Source organism: Danio rerio, chromosome 2, assembly GCF_049306965.1.
Source record: "Danio rerio strain Tuebingen ecotype United States chromosome 2, GRCz12tu, whole genome shotgun sequence".
Classification (NCBI taxonomy): Eukaryota; Metazoa; Chordata; class Actinopteri; order Cypriniformes; family Danionidae; genus Danio; species Danio rerio.
The window spans coordinates 9,580,998-9,608,942 of record NC_133177.1 but is presented as its reverse complement, the minus strand read 5'-3'; the positions used below and the strand labels follow the sequence as shown (position 1 = coordinate 9,608,942).

At 36.1% G+C, this 27,945-nt stretch overlaps 1 protein-coding gene across 1 annotated transcript in view; it reads left to right on the top strand.

The window, feature by feature from the left end:
- Nucleotides 1–5,142: 5,142 nt before the first annotated feature.
- Nucleotides 5,143–27,945, top strand: part of st6galnac5a (ST6 (alpha-N-acetyl-neuraminyl-2,3-beta-galactosyl-1,3)-N-acetylgalactosaminide alpha-2,6-sialyltransferase 5a) — a 99,876-nt gene continuing 77,073 nt past the window's right edge. The window contains exons 1-2 of the mRNA XM_686955.10: nucleotides 5,143–5,295; nucleotides 5,867–6,061. Coding sequence (XP_692047.5) covers nucleotides 5,281–5,295; nucleotides 5,867–6,061 — 210 coding nt within the window. The 5' untranslated portion in view covers nucleotides 5,143–5,280. The remainder of the gene's footprint in view (nucleotides 5,296–5,866; nucleotides 6,062–27,945) is intronic.

Sequence of the window (27,945 nt, the reverse complement as noted above, 5' to 3'; positions counted from 1 at the left end):
AAAGAACTGCAGATGATCTCTGTGAGTAACTGCATAGAGGCAGAGCTCAAACTGAAAATACTAAATAATACAAAGAAGCAGTTGATGCTGTTTATGAGCTGTTGACTCGTCCGAATTTAGAAGGTTTCTTTTTTAAATGCAGTTGTGGATGTAGCACTTTATTAATTTGAAGATAGGTTTCACACCATGGAAATGTCAGGGAGACTTTTGGTCTTCCTTCATATTCTTCATATTCCCTTTATGGGAAGTGGTGTTAGTGAGGCCAGCAGGGGGCGCTCAACCTGTGGTCTGTGTGAGTCCTAATGCCCCAGTAAAAGTGAAGGGGACACTATACTGTCAGTGGGCGCTGTCTTTCGGATGAGACGTTGAACCGAGGTCCTGACTCTCTGTGGTCATTAAAAATCCCATGGCACTTCTCGTGAAAGAGCAGGGGTGTAACCCCGGTGTCCTGGCCAAAGTCCCTCTATCGGCCCTTACGATCATGGCCTACCAATCATCCCCTTCCACCTAATTGGCTCTATCACTGTCTCTCCTCTCCACCAATAGCTGGTGTGTGGTGAGCGCACTGGCGCCGTTGTCCTGTGGCTGCCGTCGCATCATCCAAGTGGAGGCTGCACACTGGTGGTGGTGTGGAGAGACCCCCCTCATGATTGTGAAGCGCTTTGGGTGTATGGCCATACACAATAAATGCGCTATATAAAATACACATTACAAAAAAAATACATTACATTATGCCAAGAGAACAGGGATGAAAAACCATAGCATTAAAAAGCACTCATTGAGGAAGGGCATGTAGATATCTCTAAAATGGGAACCTTCCACCATTACATCATGAAACATCTTCTGAAATATCAACAGAAGCAATTAAAGGAGATTTATCTCTCAGACATCCAGTTCCTCTGCTAGTACCTGTAGCAGCTGCTGAAAGAAGTTTCTCAAAATAGAGACTTGTGAAAAATGACTTGCTCTCCACAACGAGTCAGGAATGAATTAGTGGACTTGCTTTAATCAGCATTAACAGAAAACTTTCCCAGCAGATATTTTATAGTAGTTATTGATGACTTTGCTTAAAACGTCAAAAGGTGGTGGAGATTAACTTAAATTATATGTGTGAGTTTTTCACAGACTTCAACAGAGGGTAAAAATCTTGATGGTTCTGTGGGTCTTGTCTATCAAATCTGATCTTTATTTTTTATTTTATATTAATCAATTAATTTTACATTGCATTCAAGTTAGGTAATTGGCTGGGCCATTCTACAACCTGCTTTTCTTTATCTGCAACCATTTGAGAGTTTTCTTGGCTATGTTTTGAATCGTTGTCTTGCTTTATATATATATATATATATATATATATATATATATATATATATATATATATATATATATATATATATATATATATATATATATATATATACACACACACACACACAGTTGGAGTCAGAAGTACTAGCCCCCCTGTTTATTTTTTCCCCAATTTCTGTTTGGTGGAGAGCAGATATTTTTCAATACATTTCAAAACATAATAGTTTTAATAACTCATTTTTAATAATTTTTTTTATCTTTGCCATGATGACAGTAAATAATATTTTACTGGATATTTTTCAAGACACTTCTTTAAAGCCTAAAGAGACATTTAAAGGCTTAATCAGGTTAATTAGGTTAACTAGGCAGATTAGAGTAATATAGGCAAGTTACTGTTTGATGATGGTTTGTTCTGTAGACTATCGAAAAAAAATACAGCTTAAGGGGGTGATAATTTTGTCTTTAAAATGTCTTTAAATTTTTTTTAAAACTGCTTTTACTCTAGTCAAAATAAAGCAAATAAGACTTTCAAATAAAAAGTAGAGTTTTAAGGAAAAGAAAATGTACAATATATACAATTGTACAAAAAATGTGGTCTAAAAATATACATAAAATGTAGTCTAAAATTGTACATAAGGAATAAAAATTTGTAAACAATACAATGATATTAAGGGCATATAGCAAATATGTCCCATATATATATATATATATATATATATATATATATATATGGGGCATATATATATTTAACTATTTAGTATCATATATATATTTAATATCATATATATATATATATATATATATATATATATATATATATATATATATATTTAACTATTTAATAAATGTGGAGTGCAGAAGGGGTGCAGAGTGCAGAGGAGAAGATGTGTCAGGGGACCTCAAAATGTCTACAACTGGCACTGCTTTGCGTCCTGAACAGTGACACTACCAGATTTTAAGCATCCTACTGTGGGCTGCAGTAGAGCTCCTAATCCTCACCTCTCTCCATGTAAAGAAACTGAATCTGAGCCAAGCTAGAAAACATCTAATTGTTAACCTACAATTACCTACTCTAACCTTGGTTTTGGGGTCACAGTTTGATATGGGTACAACAGTAATAAGCGACAAATCTTCAGTGCAATTTATTTCTCTTATTTTGAACAGGCTGAAGGCATCATGGTGGTGCAGTGGGTAGCACGATCGCCTCACAGCCAGAAGATCACTGGTTTAAGTCCCGGCTGGGTCAGTTGGCATTTCTGTGTAGAGTTTGTATTTTCTCCCTGTGTTTCCTTGGTTTTCCTCCAGGTGCTCTGGTTTCCCCCACAGTCCAAAGACATGCTCTATAGGTGAATTGGGTGAGCTACTGTAAAATGGCCATAGTGTAAGTATGGGAATGCGAGATAAAGGGACTAGGCCGTAAAGCAAATGAATGAATGAATGACGAACAGGCTGAAGTGTTTTGTCACAGTCATCTACAGAACTGAATAGATTCTTGTGATGCAAAAGTATATAATAAATAGAATAATGAAAATTAAACTTTACAAGTAGGAGACTGTAAAAGACTTTAAAAGTTGATTCCCTGCCATATCCTGAAATAAATGATAAACAATAATTTTGTATTAAATCTAAAATTCAGTAAGCTTTAAAATCTCTTTTAATGTAAGTTATAACACTGTGTCCATCATAACAGCAGGTTCAGCAAACAACAACTGTTCAGTCTTGTGCATGTGCGTGTGCATGAGATGACACAGAATCTTATCTTTCCATTGTTTTTCTATCTAAACATCATTAAGAGACAGATGTGGCCATTATACACTTGTATTTTCTGTAGCACCTCACACATGAGAACAGCATTTTTTTACTTGCTGTGTTAAAATAAAACAATTTCAGCTTTTATATGCAACAGTGCTTATTAATGTCAGTTCCAGAGCAGTGGACTAATCAAATGAACTCGAAGAAGGGACAAGGGTTATGCTTCTGTTTATAGTAGCAAGTCGGCATGACAGTGGCAACATGGTAGAACCATCTCTGAGCACTGTGTCTCATGTTTTAGATGCGAAGATGCAATATTTGTGAATGGCTGCAAAGTTAAACTGTTAAACTGCTGTTAAATTTTTGTCTCACTGTATGTGTCATAAAAGTTCATAAACTGAACCGTGAGGCCCATGCCGTGACAGTTTGAGTTGAATACAAATATCATTACACCCCTTAATATATAAAAGTTTTTTAGCCCCCTCCACAGATTCTCAATTGGATTTAAGTCAGGACTCTGGCTAGGCCATTGCAAAACGTTAATGTGTTTGTCTGCAAAACCATTTCTTCACCACTTTTGCTCTGTATTTTGTTGTTGTCTTGCTGCAATGACATACTAGACATACCAATTTCTATTCAAATGTAAATAAAAGCTGATAAATATTTTTTCCAACTATCTTCTACATCTTATTATCTTTTGGGAGAAGTATGAAAAAAACCTTGCTGGTTGAATAAAAGTACCTTTAAGTCAGAATTTGCTAGGAGTATGAATAATTTTAGGCTTGATTGTATTTGTATAATTTTTCAGGTGCTTAAGTTAGAACTTGTTTGCTTGTATTTAGTTATTTGATGCTCTAATAACAGGTGTCATTATTGAGTACTTCTGATTTCGTCTGTATGGAGTTTGCGTAAGATTATTTTACTGTATATATCAAGCTAGATATAGAGCATTAATCTGCATCTTTGCATCTATATATATATATATATATATATATATATATATATATATATATATATATATATATATATATATATATATATATATATATATATATATATATATATATATATATATATATATACATTCTACAGTGTATATGAATTCTACTAATACTAATTCTACTACCCAGATACAGTTTATAAATCACATAATATGTTCTAGAACACTATTCACTGACTTGATAAAATGAATAAATAGTACCTATGGTCCTGTTGGTTGATAATTGTTACAATTACAATATAGTGAAATTATAATTATTAATGAATAATAATAATATCAATTATGTTTCTGTAATATTTATTAACATTTTTATTTCTTTACAAACACTGCTCATGTTCGGCATGTATATTTGATCATTTCTAGAATTTTGATCTTTCTTTCTTTCTTTCTTTCTTTCTTTCTTTGTTTTTTCTTTCTTATAATAAAATTTTAAAAAACAGAGTATGAATACAAACTTTTATTCAGTATCCAAACTACTGGCTAAAGAAATCAAATATATGTCAAAGCATTAATATGGTATTCATGTAAAATTCAGATGCGTTATAGTATATATTTACTCTTGGTAATGCAATATTTGATCATTTTTAAATTGCAGACTCTCTTGCATAACTTTGTTTCCTGTGGCTGATGAGCAAATCAGATCTGAGGACAGGCTTCACTGGCCAGGTTTTGAGCACCTCTGCATCGCTTGTTATTATCATAGGAAGATGCATAAAATTCACATTTATAAAATGCATAAGTTTTACAAACTGTGTAAAAAATATTAATAACAATTCATGAATTATTTAGTGAATAAATGTGACGAGTCACATTGCTAATAAAAGGAAAAATATCCCTTAGCTCACCCTTTGAATGATGAATAGCACCAAAACATTAAATGTAGGACATATACGCTTATTTAATAATTAATCTGCGGTTTTTAACAGAGTGGGGGCACTGGAGTGTACAGGGGAGTTGACATATGACTTTATCAAGTACATAGCATCATTTATTTAACTCAGAGATGTCACACGCAAACGCAATGCTCTTTAGGACCGTGCGATGTCACACCGACCGCTCTCAAGAATGGGTTCAGTCCGTCAGCACAGCACACACACTGCCACATCCCAGCGCGAGCGGAGCGCGGCAATTTGATGTCGACATAATCTGATGAAGTAGCAACAATCAGGGGGAAAAGTGGATCTTCATGCGCACATCCAGGGAATATTCCAGCTGGCTTCAGGATGAAGACACCGATGGTAAGTATAGTGAAAACTGTTTGACTGTTTGAATGTCTCGAGTCTCTGTTGTGCAGCATTATTGAAGTACTGCGGCTCTCTGTTGCTTTCACATGCTAAATGAAAGACTAAACAACAACAACAATAACAACTAATATATATATATATATATATATATATATATATATATATATATATATATATATATATATATATATATATATATATTAAAATAATAAAGATTTTTATTAAAAACAATGATGTATTTTGTGCAAAAATAATGCAAACAGTTTTATTTTAAGGCGATACTACAACAAATGCATTCGTTGAAATATTATACTTTTCTGTGTTAACTTTCTTTTTGTTATTATACAATATAGAGATATTCTTAGAGCAATAATTTAGTTGCAAAAATTTTATAGTATCAAATGCATTAGTTTTAGATTAGAAAAAGTTCCTATTTTCTCTGCCTGAATCTAATGAATGATTTGAGCATGGAAGTGTGATCTATAATTGACTGCGGTGATGGCATGACATGATTTATGACCTTGCGCTGTGTGGGGATTTAAACTTTTGCCCCCGTGTTTTCCAGCGTCATGGAGTTGCCGTGTTTCTCGCCATCACCATGTGCACCAGTCTGTTGTTCGTGTATAACGTCAGCTACAATAATAATAGCACTACAGCAGCCAGCGCGTCTAAGGGCGCTTCAGGTGAGACAGTGGAGCCCACCAGAGCGGCCCGCGCGCATCCAGCACTGCAGGGATACAGCAGCATCATTGAGCACAAGGTAAACGCTCATCGTTTATCTATTCCACTTTAATTATCTGTTACTGATGGCTTGGTGGACAAATCTATCGCAGCGATATCATATGTTGCATTGGTGTATTTATGTCAGTAACAAAAATACATTAAATAGATCTTTTACGCCAAATATTCATTAGATAATTAAGTAAAATCATGTTCTGTGGTGAGTTATTTAATGTCCCACTGTAAATATTTACATCATGATTACTAATGTGCATTGCTAAGCACTTCAATGAGTGTTTTTCTCAATATTTTGTTGATTTTCATATAGCTGTATGTCTCAAACATTTAATGTCTTACCTCTACAAAGCATATTCATTGGTGGAAAACTTGCATATTTAACTGCAATTGTTATACAACAAAAACCATAACCTTAATTACAAATTTAACTACAATGTCTTGCAAAAATGCTTTCTCTGAATTCATGTCAGGTTATTTAATTTTGCCACTGACATGGTTTGAAGTCGATTATGTTTCAAACCATTAAAGGTATTGGTGTATCTGCAGGCTGGTGCTCATTTTCTCCTTGTTCATAATATCTTTAAAATTGAGTTCCACTGTTAGATGAATTTAACTGTTTAACCATTATGACTGACCTTTATACCTGATCATAACTTGCAATCTGCACTTTATGTATAACAATTTTGTTCGCGGAGAGACAAAAGAAAGAATGCATAAACTGTTTATTTTCCTTATTTTGCAAAAGCACACACTTTTGTTGTTATTGTGAGTGCACACACAAAAAAGTAGACGCTTAACAGTTTTGAATGGTGTATAACACTTATTTGTGTGGCCAAAATCAACAGAGTATTCTTATAGTGCCTTTGGCACTGTAAAGAACAGATGCTGGTCATGGTATAGTGTGACCAGGACCCTCAGTGTGTTAACAGACCTAATATAGTGGAAGTGAAATAGAGAACACTCTGCATAGAAATGTTAATAATGATGACATTTTACGGTAATACTTTATTTTGATGGATTATTTAACTATTAGAAGACTTCTTAAGTCTGCTTAATATCTGTTGATACTGTTCCTTCGACAGACATGTAACTGACTATAAGAAACTTTGCAAGTACTTGTCAACTTACACTAACCCTAACTCAAAGTAGTTACAGTCTTCTTATAATCTATTGAGAATTAGTTGACATGTTGATGCAATATAACAAACGGACCATCAAAATAAAGTGTGACCCATTTTAGCCTAGAAATTCGACAATATAAACAGTTAACCACTATGCGACATGGCAATTCCTGCACATTCCTGAATTCATTAGTATTCAGCTTAAATTGACATTTAAATGCTTAACTAGCTATTGAACTACAGTGCTTTGTTCTATAGCCAATAAAAAAAAAGGGGGGGGGGGGCTAATACTATTTAAATTGTAAAAAATACAATTGGGGAATTGATTTGTGATTCCATAATTATAATATATTATAAGTTTGTATGCTTGGAACATCAGGGCATGTTGTCACCAAATGTTTCCCTCTCCAAGTGAAGTTTATTTATTAACAAATTTTGAGAGGATCACGTGCTTATGATTGTTCACAGCTGTTCCAACTTTAGCTAATGACTAATTATCCTATCAGACGATCTTTAACTCACTATAAATAACCAGACTTTTCTCATCTCAATAGCTTCGTCTTGAAGAAACCCCCCCACCCAACCCTACTTTCCCTCCTTTCAAACGGGAGACACGGTGGCCAGCGATTAGCGCTGTTGCCTCACAGCAAGAATGCCCCTGGTTTAATTCCTTTCTAAACCAGGCAACTTTTCTGTGTGGAGTTTTGCTCGTTCTCCCCGTGATCGCGTGGGTTTTCCCCGGGTCCTCCTGTTTCCTCCTACAGTTCAAAAACAAGCACCCTAAACAATTCATCCAAAATATTTTAGCTAAACTCTTGAGTACACCTTCTCAGCATCCATATCTGACACTTAGCTACAATAAGCATGAGGGGGAGTCGTCAAGATCTACCTGAGCTCAAACTCCCCTATCGCCTTGCAACGGTAGGGAGCCCAGGGCTCGAGGATCTTATAAGCTCAGGGCTCTCTCCCGGGACAGCACGCCAAACTAGCTTTATTATCAATCATCAACTAAGTGTAAACTCTTGAATATAGGTTTAATCATTATTAATTGCTTTTAGAGAAATTGGCTTTCAAAATAAAGAATGAACTAGTAGGTTTTGCATTATTTAACTAGTGTGATTGGTGTGCTTGAGATTTGTTTAGTGGTCTGCTTTTATCTGATCTTGTAGATAGTGGACAGCAATACTGTGTTTTTTTTAAAGTTTTTTTTTTAATGTTGCTGTCGCAAAAACATTATTGCAGGGCCTTGACATCAGCATTTGCTGAAAGCCGGAGATCTCTCAGTTTTAATTTAATTAATCTCAAATTAATATTTATTTTCCTCTGTGGTAACGATAAAAGCGTTCAGAAATGTACTTTAAATATAAAAGCTTATTGCTTATTCTCAAAGCTTTTTCACTACAATTAATTCCCTGAAAAAAAAAACTCTAGGCTGCAGTAGACTAGAAAATTACCGTAATACATTTTTGAACAACGATCTTGGAAGATGATGTGGTTAAAAATTGAACGGTGGCATTTAAAATATGTAACCACTGTCTGCAAGTTGACATTTTTCTCCTAGCTTTTTTCCTAGCTTTGAGCCAGTTCAGTCAATGTTGCTTGAAACATACTGAGAGGTTTAAAGCTTATTTACTTGCTGAGACTGCTAATCAATACGCCGGATTAGTTTAGAAAGTCATAACACATTCAAAATGACATATTCTATTCTCATCACTAAATTAATAATTTCTCTTGTTAAAATCGACTGAGTTGCATTAGTAGATTCCCCCTTCCCCCCCAAAAAAGCTGAAGGGAAGAGTCAGATTGCAGGCACTCACACAGTTCTTTGCGGAACCTTCCTCCATCGCCCATTAATCACTATTTACCCCTGGCTCAGGCAGACAGTCCGTTCGATACTCTACTGCCTTTTGCAATATCAGTCTCAACTCGAGCAAAATCCCTCATTGCCCTCTTTTATCTGATATTGATAAACCCAAAGCAAATTTTCTGCAATGAGATTTGACACCACTTGTCTGATGCCACTGCTTACTGGCTGCAATTGTTCTTCACATGTGGGCTGAGAGAAAATGTACTGTTATGATAGTCGCAGTGCACTTTTAGTCACAGAAGACCTGTTGACAAAGCCAAACGACTCTGTGATCGATTGCAGAGTTACGCTGTGGGTCTGTCTGTTTGTTTTTGTCTTTGTTTTTTGGGTTGGGGGTGTCTCTAACCGGTTGTACTGTAGTTGTCATTTAGTAAATCATTTAATTTCGTAATGAAACTAGTTTTAATGTCAACCCAAGCTTATTGGAGATACATGCCCAGGGCTACATCTTTGGGAAGCATGAAATATGTGCCTAGGGCTACGTCTTCTTGAGGTTTTTATTTTTTACAAATGCACTAGAGGCCTCTGTGTATATTTTTTTCAAATAAGGTACTAGATTTTCTCATACAGTGCTCAGCATATATAAGTACACCCCTCACAAATCTCTCTTTTAAACTCATATTTTTAATAGGAAGATATATAATACTATATTTGTGCATATACATTAGATTAGTCAGTAGTACTGAAGCTAAGTCTGGAGCTTATCCAACAAAATAACCCAAATTTATATAACTTTTGACAGCTTTTCCCTTTTTTATGGTGTTATGCGCACATTATATTTCACAAGCATATGCAAGGGGACTGAAATTGAAATTAAAAAACTAAAGATACTAAGCCATTAATAGTTTAAAAGTTTTATATATATATATATATATATATATATATATATATATATATATATATATATATATATATATATATATATATATATATATATATATATATATATATATCTTTTCAAAGTTTGCAAATTTAAAAAAAAGAAAAAAAACTGAAATGCAAATTAAGTGTGTTTTCTTCGAGTTGTTGGAGCAGCTGACTGCTCAGCAGGTACAGGAGGTCAACATGGCGTCAGACTGATGTTGAACGCCAACATTGTGGGGACATTGTGTTTTGTTTGGAAATGAAAATCTAGTTAACGTCACAACCCAAATGTCAAGCTGACATTAGTGTCCAACGTCCAACCTGAAGTCAACCAAATATCAACCTCTACTGATGTTACAGCTGGACGTTGTGTGGACGTTACCACTATGACGTCTTCAGACATTGGTTTTTGGTTGCCATACCAGATGAATAAATGTTAGTATTTGACATCAATATGACGTTGGTTTAAGATGTTGGCTTGAAGTTAGATTTTGGTGACTTTCCAACAACCTAAAAATCAACCAAATATCAAAATCATTTCATGTCATTATTGGATGTCAAAAAATAATGTTGTCCTTAGATGCTGGCTAAACATTGCATTTTGTTCACCTGACATCACAACCTAAATCTAACCTATTAATAACATCTGATGATGTTGTGTGCCTTCTGTAGTATTGGTAACATATTCGTAAGCAAGGCAAGCATAAAGGAGACTGGTTAATCACATTTGTGTAATGTTTGCAATGAGTTTATAGAACAAACGCACTTCCATCTCCCACTAATAAGATTAAGGGCCCTATTATACACCTGGCGCAATGTGGCGCAATACTTGTCTGGTAGTTTCAGCTTGGCGCAAGAGTCGTTTTGAGGCGTTGCGCTACGCTGTTTAAATAGCAAATGCATTAGCACTCATATGTGCATCCATAGGCGTTCTGGTCTAAAAAGGAAGGCGTTCTGAGGCGCGCTGATGGCGCGTTGCTATTTTGAGAAACTAAAATAGATTTTTCATTAGACCAAAACAAACCGGGTCTAAACTTTAGCGCAGAGTTGCGCCTCGCTTACACACTGCTTAATACGCACAAGAGAGCAATAGGCAAATATCTTTACATATGAAAAAATTTAAATATTAAGGATACATATAGAGTATAATAAGAATAGATATAGGATATAAATATAAAGGATTAAAATATTACAAAACATATTATTTTCTAGCCTACATAAATATGAAAAACCACTGCTTTTATGCCTTCTTCATCTCGGGAGGCTTTTTCAGTTCATTTATAACAATTTGCTTTTGTATAATGTTATTATTATTAGCAGTATTAATTATTATATCCATATTTATATTTGTTTTATTAAAAACAAGCTTAGATTTGCCCACCTGTCAGGTTTTTGACCATAAGGTGCACAGCATGTGTTATATAACTCAGGTTTTTGACCACACTTCGTTATTGTTGTTCATTTATTCGTTTGCTGGAAATTAGAACTGAATTTAGAAATAGTTTTGAAAGGAATATTTGGCTTAACAAATGCAATTAATTATTTATAGACTAATTGATGTCTGTGCATAAAGGTTTCCCTATCCAAGAGCGAAAGTGAAAGTGATCCATTAGCTCTCATTCTCATGCAGTAGATGCTCTGTTTAACAGTTTTCTGTTAAAAAAAAACTGTTAACTGTTTGCTAGTGAAATGCTCAGTTTTTCCACTTAGACTTACTTTACGTCCTGTAAATAGCGAGTGCGCTCTTGGCGTGACGCAGCTGGCTCTTAAAGGGAATGGCAGATAAGAATCGAATTGATTGCGCCACAGCGCAAAGCGGATTTTCCCGTCCGTAAATTAGCAAAAATGCGTTCTGACACGCCCTGAAAGCGTTTGCTCCCTGCGTTTTTGAGCTCTGCGCATGGACCGTCAACATAGAGCCCTAAATCTTTATCCAAAACCACCTCAAGTGAACAAAGTTTTTTTTTTCTCATGCAGTACCTCAAATTGTGCAATAACACAGGGTAATGGTAACCCAGCTATTGTTATTCTCCTGTTATTTTCCACTGATGTTTAAAATATCCTAAGGTTAGGGTTAAAGTTACAGGTAGGGATCGAGTTTGGATTCTGTTTGAAAAGGAATGATTTTCTAGGATCAACAAGATATGTTGATCTACTGTAGGAACTTGTGTAACTCTGGAAAATCAGGGCTGTGTATATAATCTTGCAATAATATGTGCAAGACAGGCATGTATAAATAAAGACTAATAGATGTGTTTAGAAAATATGCTGGACACATAATGATAACCAGTTCAACATTTTTTCACCCACATGCAAAGAAATAATGCTGGTGTGACTAACTCCAGTCACTCACAGTCTTGCAGTTTGATCCCACAGACCGAGATTTGATCCAGCCTTGATAGCAATTTACTATCCTGTAGCTTTCTAGTAATCCTTAGACTTTGACTGGCTTGCTCCAGTGTGTCAGATTAGGGTTGGAACGAAACTCTGCAGGACTATGGTTCTCCAGGACCGGAGCTGGCTACCTCAGAACTATGGTGTTCTGAGGATTTGAGATGTTTGCTTGTATCAAGATGATATTGAGAATGTAAGAAACAGCATTGCATGAACATGCCAAGTCATTGGCAATTTGTGAAAAAGAATGAGATATTACTTTATAATTATTTAGAGGTTGAACAAGCAGTTTTAAGAACTTCAGTTCTGAGAAAAAAAAACTATGATTTAAGACATTTCATCAACATATGAGGTAGAGCGGCACAACATCGATATCACAATGTGATCATTTACAATTGTCACACATCAGGATCTGAAATAGTTAAAATTTTAACTTTAATAGAGTGATAGAGTGGTTGTATGAATAGTTTTAAGGCCTGTGACTATCAGATTTCAAGTACATTTTAAAAAATTGTGAAATTATAACAATGAAAAGTTTTGCAAGAAGTTTGCAAAGATAAAGTCAACAACTAACCTAAAGTCAACAACAACTCTCTTGTTTAAGCTGGTTTACTGGTTTTAGCTGGTCAGCCAGCCTGGTTTTAGAGAAGTTTTGGCCATTTACATCCTGGTTCTAGCAGTTGAGGCTGGAAAATTACCAGCTAAAACCAGTCTGACCAACTAAGACCAGGCTGGAAATGGCTGAAAACCAGCCTGAAAATGTCCAAAACCCCTCTAATGTCTAAAACCTCTTTTAGCTGTTTTTTTTTTCTCAGTAGGGTTATTCACACACTAATAAACTACGACCAATTTAATTTATCCAATTCGGCTATACTGCATGTCTTTACTGTGGGAAAAACCAGAGTAGTAAAATTAACCATTTTCCAAACTAAAAATACCCAAATTAAATACAAATGGGCAACGAGGTGGCACAGTCGGTAGCACGATCACTTCACAGCAGGAAGATCACTGGTTTGAGCCTCAGGTGAATCAGTTGCCATTTCTGTGTGGAGTTTGCATGTTTTCCCCGTGTTTGCGTGGGTTTCCTCCGGGTTCACCGGTTTCCCCCACAAGTCCAAAGACACGTGGTATAGGTGAATTGGTTATGCTAAAATTGACCATAGTGTATGTGTGTGAATGAGTGTGTGTGGATGTTTCCCATTGATGGGTTGCAGCTGGAAGGACATTTGCTGCTTAAAACATGCGCTGGATAAGTTGGAGGTTCATCCTGCTGTGGTGACCCCCAGATTAATAAAGGGACTAAGACAAAAACAAAATGAATGAATCAATAAATAAACTCAAATGCTTGACAAATCGTAAAACTAAATTATTCCATTACTGTCCACCACCAAGTATTACAAGTGGTTTAATGAATGTGGTTGTTACCCTGATTTCTGACTACATGACTAGCATGATTTTATTCCAAGTAATTTTTAAAGTGTCTCAGTCTCAATAGATGTCTTCGAGGTCTGCTTATTTAAACATGACTTTCAGGTTCTGCATCAAATCAGTCGATGTCAGTGTGAAAGCGTTGTGTAATTTCAACATTTAGGATTTGTTCAGGACCGAAAGCTTAAAAATGAGAGCAAAGCACACAAATCTGCCTAAAAGCAGTTGATGGTATAACTGATGGTGGAGTGCTCATGCATTTATGCCGTTTTAAGACTTTAAAACAGGCAGGGGATTAATCTTTTAAGTAGATGCCAAGTGCTGCTTATTGTTTTGTTTGCCACTGGATTATATGGGTGGATTAGAAAGTCCACTATTACATTAGTGATGCCTGACTGACAGTATAAAAAGTATGCATAATATACTGCCCCAAATTCAAGCCAAATTTACCAGTTCAAAGTAAATCATTCTCAAGAGCACGATAGAGAACATACAGGCTGCTAATGTTGTTTTAAAATACTGGAAAGGCTCAGTTTGAAAGAACCGCACACAGATGCAAATCTTTTTGTAAATGCTTTTAATCCCAGCTGAATTCTTTGAAATATGCCACTGCAATCTACAGTTCCACATAACATAAAGAGATAGTTCACACAAAAAGAACAAGGGAAAATGCACACAGGTTTGGAATGACAAGAGGGCGAATAAAAATATGACAGAATGCTTATTTTCCCATGAACTACTCGCATAAGGATAATAGAAAAGTGATCTTATAGACCATGACCCTTATAATTCCCCATTACACAGCACATTAGGTGCATAAGGATTTAGATCTGTATGGTCTGTGGAGTTTTCAGTAATTTAAAATGGCTGAAAAGATCTTAAGGTTTGAGCCAGACAATAGAGAAATACCGCAATATTATTATATTAAAGCGTTTTCAGTCTTTATACTTGTTCTGTGATTTTGTAATGTCATCAACCCAGGCTCATTCTGAAAATGTACCTCTATAGACATTTCTGAAGACTGCCAAATACGTCATAGGAGCTATGTTTTTTGAAGTTTTTGTTTTCGCGAATCCCCCAGAGGTCACTATGTACGCTTTTTCAGATCTTAAATTACTCTCGCAAGTGCTATTCGCGCCTGTTGTTCTCCGCCAGAGGCCGCTGTCGACTGACTGTTTGACTGATCAACAGACAGATCAACTGACCTACACGCCTCCTTCCCTAAACCCAACCAATAGTGTTTTCGAAAGCACATATTGACACAGCCACTTCCCTAAACCCAATAGTTTTAAAAAGCAATCCAAAAAAAATGCCCCCTGATTTTTACCACGTTTTCAGATTTGACCACATTCTCACCCTGTTATTTACTTGTTTATTTTAATTTTTTAGATTCTGTTTTTGTCTTATCCGCTTATTGGAACCATTCTTCTTGAACCTCTTCATCATGGTCAACTCCTCTCTGTGTCCCTTTATTAATCTGGGGTCGCCACAGCATAATGAACTGACAATTTATCCACCTTTGGTTTTTAACGCAGCGGATGCCCTTTAAGCTGCAACCCATCGCTGGGGAACACTTATACACTCTCATTTACACGCATACACTACAGACAATTTAGCTTACCCAATTCACCTGTACCGCATGTCTTTGGACTTGTGGAGGAAACTGGAGCACCTGGAGGAAGCTCACGCGAACGTAGGGAGAACATGCAAACTCAACACAGAATCGCCAACTGTGTTGCCTTTCGCCCTGTAGCATTCATTTTAAAAAATAAATGCAGCCATACGTACTTCTGGCTACATAATTCACAATCTCCAAAAACATATATTAGGCTACGTTTTCAGAATGAGCCTATGTTGAAAATCATACCATCTCTATATAAAACAGCATATATAAAATATCCACTATATGGAAATTTCACTAGACAGTGATACTTTTGCACTGTATACAGCCAATATGTGAATTATTACCTATTGGATTCTGACTTACAGTATACAGTAACCTCGGATTGTCAGTTTCAACAGACATGGGATTCTCATAGACAACCTTTTTTTTTATTTAATTAATTTTTTAATTATTTAACATTTAAAATGATAATTGTGACAAGTTTGCATCACTTCACTGATAAATTAATGATCATAAAAGATCAAACTCACTGTTTACCTTTCATGTTCAAGCATAGGCAGCTTTTTTGACAAGCTTTTTTTTTTTTCACAAGATTTTTTGTGGCATTTTTGCTATGATAAGACAGTAGATATATTGAGAGATGAAGTTGGAGGGAGAGAGATGCACTCAAACTTGGAACACCCACAGCTATAAACGCTCACAATTGCATTGTACTGTATGTCGGCGCACTGAACACCAGGCTATCAGCCAACAAATATATGTGTTTTTTTTTTAAAAGATACATATGTGTCTAATTTTACTTTTAGATAATATGTAGATACAAACACCTATTTTAAAACAATAAACACGTCTTTTGAACACTTACAGTGTCTACTTGACTTCTTAGATCTTTAAGTTTCTAACTGCTGACCGATTATTTTATTGCATTTCTGCAGGACGCAATTGACAATGTCTGAATTGACCATTATAGGCAGGGGGTCAAATTTATATTCAGATTAACTTACTATTGTTATTGTTATTATATTTAAGTTACCAACGCAGACTCATTCTGAAAACCTAGCCCTTCATTTCTGGTTAGCACCAAATACGTACCAGGAGGTGTTTTGCAGTTTTCGCAGAGTTTTCGTTTACCAGAGACCAGAGGTGTACGTTTTTTGAGATCTCAAATTTCTCTTGCAAGTGCCATTCAGCCTGCTCTTCTCGTGTAAATCCACCAGAGGCTGCTGCCGACTGAATGACTGACTGACCAACCAATATATTTCCCTTTCCTAAACCCAACCAATTGTCTTTTTAAAAGCCCTGATTCACCAGCACCCACCCACTTCTCTAAACCCAACCGAAATTCATTCATTCTTGGTCCCTTCATTCAAGGGCTTGGTCCTTTCATTAATCCGGGGTCACCACAGCGGAATGAACCGCCAACTTATCCAGCAAGTTTTGACGCAGCGGATGCCCTTCCAGCCGCAACCCATTTCTGGGAAACATCCGCACACATTCACACACACACTCATACACTACGGACTGCCTAGCACCCAACCGACAGTGTTTTCAAAAGCAGTCCAGAAAAAGAAACGCCCCCTTATTTTTATAACATTCTCACCCTGTTATTTATTTGTTCATTTTATTTTTTGGCTTTTGTTTTCTGTCTTACCTGCTTTCTGGAAGTGTTCTTCGCTGAACTCGAATCCTGTCATCGTGGTCAACTCCACTTCTGACTACAAAGTTTGTGATCTTCAGAAATGTAGGGCTACTATTTCAGAATGAGCCTCTATAGCAACCTACAGATGAGAGCAAACCATTTTCCACTTTTCGAAGTAACCACAACACATAATTTTTGACATCCTTCAGGGGAGATTAAGCAATAATAAGCGGGGTCAAACACATCTAATTCACACTCTGTATGCAGCATAAAAATCCAATTTGTCTAATTCAATTTAACCCTTTACAATACAGATTTACAAGATGTTGTAATACCATAAGCATGCGCTTAAATAGCACATTTCTGTACCTCTAACATTTAAAACGATAGTTAATCTGAAATGTATTTATTTATATAGTTTTAAACTCATATGGCACTCAAAGAACATGTACAGTACATGTCACCCACCTCTTCATCAACTGTTTGTCTACTTAAAGGTCCATGAAAACCCCCTCTTTCTGTTCAAGTCTGCCTCAGATTTCAAAAAATGCATCATAATGGGTGTGGAGTACTGCGACTAGAGGGTGGAGTGGGCGTGGCCAGCAGAGCCGGAGCCGGACTTCTCTCCTCCTCAATCCTCAGGTTCTGAATGCAGACACAGTTGATAGCAGTGCAGCAGGTCTCTTGGCATGTCTATTTCAACCATTAGCCCTGCTGGTAATCAGGAGGCTTTTAAACATAGGCGAACACAGCAGCACAAATATAGGCGATGTTTTTAACAACTGTTTGGGAACAAACTCAACTGATAAAAGACAAAGTATGCCAGCTCTCTCGACAAAAATTCTTGCTGCACACAAACAGCTTTGCTGTATCAGGTCTGACAGCATCGCAGGAAAAAACATGCAACAAACCCTGTGGATCATGGAAACAAACACATACGACCCTTCATGAACGGCTAAATACTGCATGCCGTATGCCGAAGTCACAATCATCATCATAGAGCAGGGATCACCAAAATTTTTCCTGGAGGGCCGGTGTCCTGCAGATTTTAGCTCCAACCCTAATCAAACACACCTGAACAAGCTATTTAAGGTCTTTCTAGGTGTACTTGAAACACTCAGGCAGGTGTGTTGAGGCAAGTTTTAGCTAAACCCTGCAGATTGGTGACTCCTGTCATAGGGCCTTACAGCTTGGAAGGTGTGCATTGCCTTCAGAAAGCACGTGCAGTCATGAATAATTAAGAAGCAGGGTCTTCTCATTGGATAAGAAAACTCAACTATGAATAATAATGAGAAACCGTCATCACTCCACTACGTCACAGATTTTGATCCCGCCCCCAAAATTATTTTAAACCCGGAAGCTGAAATCAGCTGACAAAAGCTCACAATTGTCCAGTTATCCACACAATTAAAGCTGACAGGTGCTAACATTGTCATAACTGATGCACAACACATACAAATCTGTTAAAATATCCAAAAAAGGGTTTCCTGAACCTGACCTCAGAATTGTGCCCTCCAGAAGCTTGTGTTCTGCAAGTAAACAGTGCGCTGTTGTGCCATCCCAAAGAGCCATAAAGTCACTTTCATTGGAATTTACTTGGTCTGTTCCCTGCTTGTAGAAAGACCTGCATTTATTTTTCAAGATATGGCTAAAGACAACCTTGTAACTTTTCAGGAACCATCTAAACTTTCATGCCATCTCAATTTTTTCAGTTCTTTTTGCATTTTTGCTTCTTTTGTGCTGTTGTTGTTGCTGTTTTCATGCACTAATGCACAATACATTTAACTTATTGGCTAATGGACTTATTTGCATTTTCCTAAATATTACAATTGTATTGTTATTGTTAATAATTTTGGCTGTGATGAAAGTACACTGCTTGACAAAAGTCTTGCGCCTATCCAAGTTTTACGAAAAGCAAATAAAAACTTGACTTCTAGCTGATCATTTGGCATCAGAAGTGGCTTATATGAAAGGCAAAGGCTTCTAGATTATGCTTATTTTACCAAAATAAGGTATGAACATGCCATTTTTAAGTATTTACAGTAATTAGGACAGTAAGGTATGACTTTGCTTAGACAAAGGTCTTGTCACTTAACATAAATAATGTACAGGATAGAATATAAAGTTAGGGTGCAGTGGGAAAAGAATTAATATTGTGTTTGACTCCCAATGAGCTTGGAGGACCGCGTCCATACATCTCTGCAATGACTCAATAACTTATTAATAAAGTCATCTGAAATGGCAAAGAAAGCTTTCTTGGAGGACTTCCAGAGTTCATCAAGATTTATTGGATTTAACCCCAATGCCTCCTCCTTCATCTTGGCCTAGGCATGCTCAATAATGGTCATACTGATGACTGGTCTGGCCAATCCTTGAGCACTGTTACGTCCTTTTAGATGTTAATATTAAACTAGGAGTAGATGACATAACATACATTAGTTTAATGTGTGTGACAAGCGGATGGAGAAAGAAATAAACTGAAAACCAAATAATCACTGCAATTATTTATTGCCCATACATCCAATGAAACCAGTGAAAATATATTATACAGTGAAAGAAAAATATTTACAATGATTAAATAATGAATTACCTGGGGGGAGAGGAAGTAGTTGAATGTACTTAAATCAAAGAAATAAATATAACAAAACTTAGTAACTGTTTTCACCAAACTAAATTAAATATGAAAAGAAAAGCATGAAAAGAAACATCTTCAACGTACCAAACGTCTTAAATAAACTGCTCTAACTAAAAACAAAACATACAGAAAACAGCACATTCTCCTGAACCTAGTGAACTAATACAAAATATCAATCTGAGTGTTGTATATGTATATCGCGCGACTTACTCACTCCTACACCTCTCCGAGACATCACTCAAACATTTCAGTTACTGGACAATTTCACAAGCATTATTAAATCGCAAACTTTAGACAAGAGCATTAAACAAGCAAAACACATTCTCTCAGACTAGCCCTCGCAAGAGAGACTGTCCTCACAGAGACCCACAGAAAGAATAAGAGCGAGAAGTGGCGAGAAGGAAAGAGACAGAGAGAGAGGGATCGCCATTGCAGTTTGGGCTCGGCTTTTAAACGCTACGCCAACCAGCGATTGGTGGCGCAAACCCAGCATCAGCGGCGAACGTCATCAGCACGAAATGCGGATCCTCCAATGCCGTTCGTACCTGTAACACATGCATGAAACGACACACCCACATACAAACGAACGCACACACTTATCCAAAATACGTTCTGAAAGCGAACGTTACAAGCACCTTGACCTTCTTTGCTTTCAGGAACTTTGGTGTGGAGGCTGAAGTATGAGAAGGAGCGCTACCATGCTAAAGAATTTGCCCTCTCCTGTAGTTTGTAATGTAATGGGCAGCACAAATGTCTTGATACCTCAGCTTGATACCTCAGCCTATACTGAATGTAACCCCAAACCATGATTTTCCTTGAGCGATTTCGGTTTGTTTCTGTACCATTAACTTATTGACCAATTTACTTATTTCCATCCCCCTACATATTACCATTGTATCCTTACTGTTAATTATTTTGGGTATGATGACAGTATAGTAAAAGTTGAGGTCCCACTTTATATTAAGTGGCCTTAACTAATATGTACTTACACAGGAATTAATAATTTGTTACAATGTACTTATTGTATAAATACATGTATTTACTGTGTACTTATGTTTGAATAAATACGTGTGTGTAATTACATCTGTAATTAAATTTTGTAATTACTTTTGTAAATACACTGCTGACCATCCCTTACACTTTAACCCACCCTTAAACCTACCCATGCCACCAAACCTGTCCATAACCCAACCTCTATCCCAACTGAAAAGCACCACAAGTGTTCTCAAATACATCATAAGCACAGTAAGTACATTGCATTTATTTTTTGATGTAAATACATAGTAGTTAAGATCACTTAATATAAAGTGGGACCAAAGTTGATATTGTGAAAAAAAGCAGTATTCTATTGCACTGTGTTACAAATAAAAAGCTGTCAGTGTGATTGTGAGCGAATAAGCAGGTGTAATAGTAACAGTTAAGTCTCAGCACCAGTATTATTAATTAACTCAGTAGTGTTTTCTCCACTTGTGTTCAAGTAATCTAACCAAATATTAAATGAACAAGCATCATTTAATGTTGTCAGTCAAACCTTGCAAAGATTTGTAACCCGGCCTGTGCAATTAACAGTTTCCGAAAAGGTGTATGGTGATGGTTCTCCTGCTCTCTGCTGAGCTCTCTCTGCATTTCATTTACTGGATGACTGCTCCTTTGAATCCTCCCAGTGTGGGATGCGATGAGTGTCAGTTCTTCTCTCAACTGTGGAGAGGGGGAAAAAAAACTGAATGAGAGAGAGAGAGATTCCCAATAGTCTTGCCTCAGCTCACCTATCTGGGTTGATGTCTCCAGTGAGGATGGATTTGCAGGCTTCCAGTTGTAAATTAAAAACATCCTCATTGCTCGTTTTGAAAACACACAACCTGTGGACATAACTAGTATGGGAGCTTTGATTTTGAATTGTGCATCTCTATTACACAATTCACAGGGTAATAGGAATGGAAGGTTGTGACTTATTTCCCCCTGAAGTTAGTATGTGCCATATAAAATTTCCCAGTGTTTCTATATAGGGCTGCACAATATATAGTTTCAGCATTGAAATCGCGATGTGTAAATCTGCAAATCGGTAAAAAGTAACATCTCAGAATCTGCAATGTCAAATTGTGATTAGAATAACTAGCCACCACAGTTCTGTAATTGTGATTTATCAGGTCATCTGAAAGTTTAACCCTGAAACAGAGGGAAATTTTCCAACATAGGCTCATTCTGATAACATAGCCCTATATATATACATTTCTGAAGATCACGAATTATGTAGCCAGAAGTACATATGGCTGCATTTCGTTTTTAAAACTAACAATATGACGCCGTTATTTTTCATGCTTACCAGCTGACTGAGTTTATCGCTGTTAATAGTTTGCTCAGTAGCTCGCCATGTCTGTCAGCCGACTTGAGACGCGGAGAGGAGTTGACCACGATGACGTGGTTCGAGTCTGGCGAAGACAGACACAGCGACCTCACAAAAACTGCCAAAACATACCTCTTGGGACATATTTGGCGTTCTCCAGAAATGTATACAGAGGCACATTTTCAGAATGAACCTGTGTTGAAATTTGGATGTGTTTTTAAGACCTGTGACTGTGCAAGATTTCAAGCAAACTTAAACCAATATGTTATAAAGGTATATAAACAAAGGTACATAAACACAATTTAGTGTAGGGCTGTGCGATTAATTGAAATCAAATCTCAATCGCGATTTCAAACGAGTTTACAAGACAATACACTGAATAAAAACTGGTAATTTTTAAGAGCTATCACAGAATTGTTGCCGCGGCTTACAGAATTATTGAGCTAAATCTTGGCTAATTTTATTTTTTTTTACTGCAAATCAAATAGCAATATCTGTCAAAAAAATGCAATTAGATATTTTCCCCAAATCGCACAGCATTAATTTATTGCATTTAATTATTAATACAATGAAAAATATCCTGTTACATAATATTATTCAACTTTTGTACCTCAGTGCTGTTTGATTCCACAGAAAACCATACAATTAAGCTGTATCTTTGTTCAATTGTATTCATCTGTGCTTGCAATTTGTTTACTATATTTTATGCAGCTACTGTACTCCTCTGCACTGTAAAACCCAAAATTATAAGGCAACTAAGAACAGTTTGAGGAAACTGATTGCATCAAACTATTTAAGTTCAAAAATTATTCCTAACTCATACTGTGAACTTAATCCATTTAAGTAAATGAAACAATTTGAGCACAGTAAAACCCAATAAATGAAGAGAACTCGAACCAGCTGAGTATACTGTAAAACCCAATAAGTTAAGGCAACTCAAACCATTTGAGGAAACCGAATGCTGCAAACCATTTAAGTAAAAAAAAAAACTAATCTATAAGAGTATTGTGAACTTACTCCATTTAAGTTTAAGTAATGAGGTATTTAATTAACCCATTACCTTAAACAATGAGTTTAAAACTTTTCAAATGAGTAGAATTAACTTTGTCAATTTTGAGTTAACTACACTCATTTCATTTGATGTAGTTGACTGTTGGGTTTTACAGTGTATACAAAAAAAATCCCAAATAGTTTTTAAATAGAGTTAAGTAGGCCGACACAAATCTGCATGCACAGAAATCTGCAAATTTTTAGCCCATCAATGAGTCTATTTATTTACTTGTGTAAATGTGTGTAAATTTATATTTACTCAGTTTTTAAATTAATTTCAGCAATATTATTGACTGAAATTAAATTGTTCAAATGATTTATTTAGAATACAGTTTGTAAAGTAATATTTTCTGTCTTGTAGTAGTTATATTATATGAGAGACTTGCTTTGTTTACCAAATAAGTGGTTCTAATTGGATATGCATTGTAAACATTAAATGATTTTTTTAAGGTTTTTATTTTTATTTCATATACTAAAGTTTATAGTTACGATGCTCCCAAAATCATTCTGGATTTTAGCAAAATTCTCTGCAAAAAATAACAAAACATGTCAGCAGATTTTGTCTGTCCATAGTAATAAGTCATATTGTGAATTTATACTCATGTTGCAATATATATCCAGTTAAATTTTGCAACATCAGTTTTTTTTTATATCGTGCAGTCCTTCTTCCTATTTTGCAGCCATATTCCAATATTTTATCATCATTATATTATTGTTTTTTAAATGAAGACATTCACAAGGCCATACTGATGATGTGTTGCTGGAAATCTTGGGAATCATGCTATTGATTTATTGCTGGTTAATAATGCTGGGGTGTTTTGAACCAACTTTGGGTCAAATAACAACAAACCTAACAGTTTAAAATGTAATACAAAGATTTAACCCAAAAGATGGGTTATGACTCAACCCCATATTTGACTCAAAATTAGGTTGAAATAGCCTATAAGTTTTGAAATGAATGACTGTGTATGTTTTTTTTTCTAAGAGAGTGGAAAAGTAGCAAATCTTGCAGACCGGATAAGGCTATTTTGATTGTCAACAGTTTTCTTTCAACACTAGAGAAAATACATCTTGTGTTGTTTCTTCCATTTTTCCTGCTGCTTTCTTTTCAATGTGAGTGTGCTCATTGTGCCATGGTGTCGGACTGTTCTTCTTGATCTTAATTAAGCACAAAGGAGCATCTGTGTACTAGAAAAGACAATAGAGGAGTCAATAGTTTCTGTTGCTGTTTAAGCTTTTTTCTTGACTTTTTTTTCGGATTTAGGCTACTGAGGAATCTGATAAGCCAAGACATTTATTTAGAAAGATATAGTGGTAGAAGTAATCATTCTGCCATGTTTGTAAACAGCAGCTTTTTCAACATTAGCTACATGCATAATACAGAGAATTATATAATAGATTAATGCTGTACTCAAAGGGGTGTTCATGAGACTTACGGCTCTGATAAAAACAAAAACAGGTTGTGAACTCTGACAAAAACAGGTTATGATGCATTTGGTTATGTCAAACTGTCATGACAAAGACATGCCATTCAATGTAAACTAACTGAAGTCTTTTGCTTTTTCAGTCAGGCTACCAAAATTTATCTACACTGTGCCCGGCAGGCTATGTAGATATATTATCTATCTATATCTAGATAGATTTTAGTAGCCCGACTGAAATAACAATAACTCCTGTCAGCTAAGAACAGTAAACGGAAGCTACAGTTCGCACAGGCTCACCAAAATTGGACAATAGATGACAGAAAACCATTGCCTGGTCTGATGAGTCTTAATTTCTGCTGCGACATTCAGATTGTAGGGTCAGAATTTGGCATTAAAAACATGAAAGCATGGATCCATCCTGCCTTGAATCAACAGTTCAGGCTGGTGGTGGTGTAATGGTGTAGAGGATATTTTCTGTCACGTTAGAGTAATCAAAACAGGAACAAAAACAGGGGTAGAATCCAAGTGCAGTTTAATAGATGTATAGTGCAGTGAAAGTGACAAAAATACAAAGTACAAAGTAACAAAATAGCAAACAAACAAACAAAGAAACTAAGACAGATTAAACTCAAACTAGACTATAACAAGATGCAAGAGCAAGGATCAGGAACACATACCAATAAGACAACAACGACCAACTGACAAACAAAGGATGAATGACTGAATATATAGTCCAGGTAATCAACGGAGAACAGAGACAGCTGTGGTTGTAAATCAGTGTAGATGACAGACCGGGTCTGTGCGCGAAAGAATGTATGGAAATGTAGTTCTTAAGCCACTGTCGTTCGCTGGGAGTAGCTGCCGAACTACAGTGGCATCTTGTGGACAAACACAGTCATGACAATTTTCTTGGCACACTTTGGGCCCATTAGTACCATTTGAGCATTGTGTCAATGCTGACAATGTCCATCCCTTTATGACCACAGTGTACCCATATTCTGATGGCTACTTCCAGCAGGATAACGTATCATGTAATAAAGCGCAAATCATCTCAGATTGGTTTCTTGAACATGACAATGGGTTCACTGTACTCAAATGGCCTCCACAGTCACCAGTTGTCAATCCAATAGAGCACCTTTGGAATGTGGTGGAATTGAAGATTTGCATCATGGATGTGCTGCCGACATATCTGCAGCAACCACGTGATGCTATCATGTCAATATGGACCAAAATCTCAGAGGAATATTTCCAGTACCTTGTTGAATCTATGCTACAAAGGATTAAGGCAGTTCTGAAGGCAAAATGGGATCCAACTTAGTACTAGAAAGGTATACCTAATAATGTGGCCGTTGAGTGTAAATTTTAGTTGGGAATTATTGTTTATACTAGCCTTTTTCTGTAAAGCTGCATCTCTTTAAACCCGAGCACTTGGTTATTTCTATAAATTGTAGCAACACCTCCTCCTTTACCTTCATGACGAAGCTAACATTTATAAAATGATATATAATGATCAGTATTCATTCATTCATTTATTCATTTTCTTTTCGGCTTAGTCTCTTTATCATTAATCTGGGTTCGCTACAGCGGAATGAACCGCCAACTTATCCACACTCATTCACACTCATACTCTACAGACACTTTAGCCTACCCAATTCACCTTTACCACATGTCTTTGGACCATGGGGGAAACCGGAGCACCCGGAGGAAACCCACGCGAACACAGTGTGAACATGCTAACTCCACACAGAAACGCCAACTGACCCAGCCGAGGCTCGAACCAGCGATCTTTTTGCTGTGAAGCGACAGCATTACCAACTGTGCCACTGCGTCGCCTAGTATCAGTATTGCTAGTTTTAAAATACCTATAAGCCAGGCTCTTTTAAAATTTGTGTTTATAAAATATAATAGCAATATGTAAACATGTAAGGCTTAAAATTTGTCATTTCAGCCTTATTAATGTCACCTCACACTACAGTTCTCACAGTTCTCATCAAATCATGACCAATCAAACGCTCTCTAGTATCTGACATGCCCCGCCCCCTTCAAGACACCACATTTGATATGCTTGTGCTCAATTTTCACAGGCAGAGCTGTGATAAAAACCAAAACGTTATTGGCTATTTTTTGTAAAAGGGGAGGAGCTACACTATGTCCCACTCTCTCTTTGTTTTAGTTGAGATTATATCAAACAATGAGTAAAAAAATGCACATTTCAAAGCATTTCCCAGGACCTTAACATGAGTTTGATGATTTTATTTGTATGGAAAACAGACTTAATGCAGTCTCTAGAATATATCTCTCTTTATTATTAAGATGACTTTGCTCAATTTTACTGAATGTGATATGAAGAAGACAATTTAGCCAGTCTGTTTCCTTACTAATGTGAGCTCCGGTTTGTCATGTGTGAGCACTAAGATGCATACCATATTGCTAGAATGAAGAGCGACACAAGCCCTAAAGGAATGTCGACCATCTCTCTTTAACAGACCATGGCTTCCCCAGAAACTCATCCAATTATCTGTGAAACCTATGTCATTCAGCAGACACCGCTTTGACATTCAGCTATTGAGTGATGTGAGTCCGCTTTAAATCTCCACACCATATTACCAGAGTCTGCTTTATATCACCAGAGCACATATCCAATGTCTGACATCGTCTTTGCTTGTTCAGTTTAGCTAATTTTGATTGATTTTCAAATAAACGTGGTGATGTAAATAACAGTTTTACTGAAGCATCACAACACTTTCAAATTTTATTTGGTGTGATGGTCTATCGCCCAAACATTTGATTGTTGTGGCTGGGTGTAGTGAATTTAGCTCAATGGAAAATATGAACTATTAATTTTAACCAGTTATAATTAATTATGCATATTTACATCATCTATAAGCATTTACTTGACATCTCGTTATGATTATCTCATTAAGCATCTATTAGTAAGACGAATGTTGAATTTTTTAAGTTATGGAGAATAACTTTATTGATTATTGTACAATACTGCTCAGGGCATGTCGAAAAATTCCATTCAATTTTAATTCATCTTTATTTGTATAGCGCTTTTACAATGTAGATTGTTTTAACGAAGCTTGATTATAGAAATGATTATAGTAAAATGAAACAGTGTAGTTCAGTTTTCAGAGTTTAAGTTCAGTTCAGTTTAGCTCAGTTCAGTGTGGTTAAATAATCACTACTGAGAGTCCAAACACTACGTCAGTGGTTCCAACAAGTGGGGGTCGGGGGAGAATGACAGGGTGATTTCCAAAAGTCTAATACATTTCATTAAACTTATAGAATTGCCATATTTTGTCTATAACCCACAGAAGATAAAAATAGTAGGTAATATTTACATAAAAAATAGTTACATTTTTTGTTTAATTGTGTGTTTACATTAGATTAACAACACAGCAAAAGCATAAACAGCAGCAGATTGATTTTATAGCACCAGGTTAAAATTTCTGACACCTTTATGGCAATCATTCATTCGTTTATTTTCTTTTTGGATTAGTCCCTTTATTAATC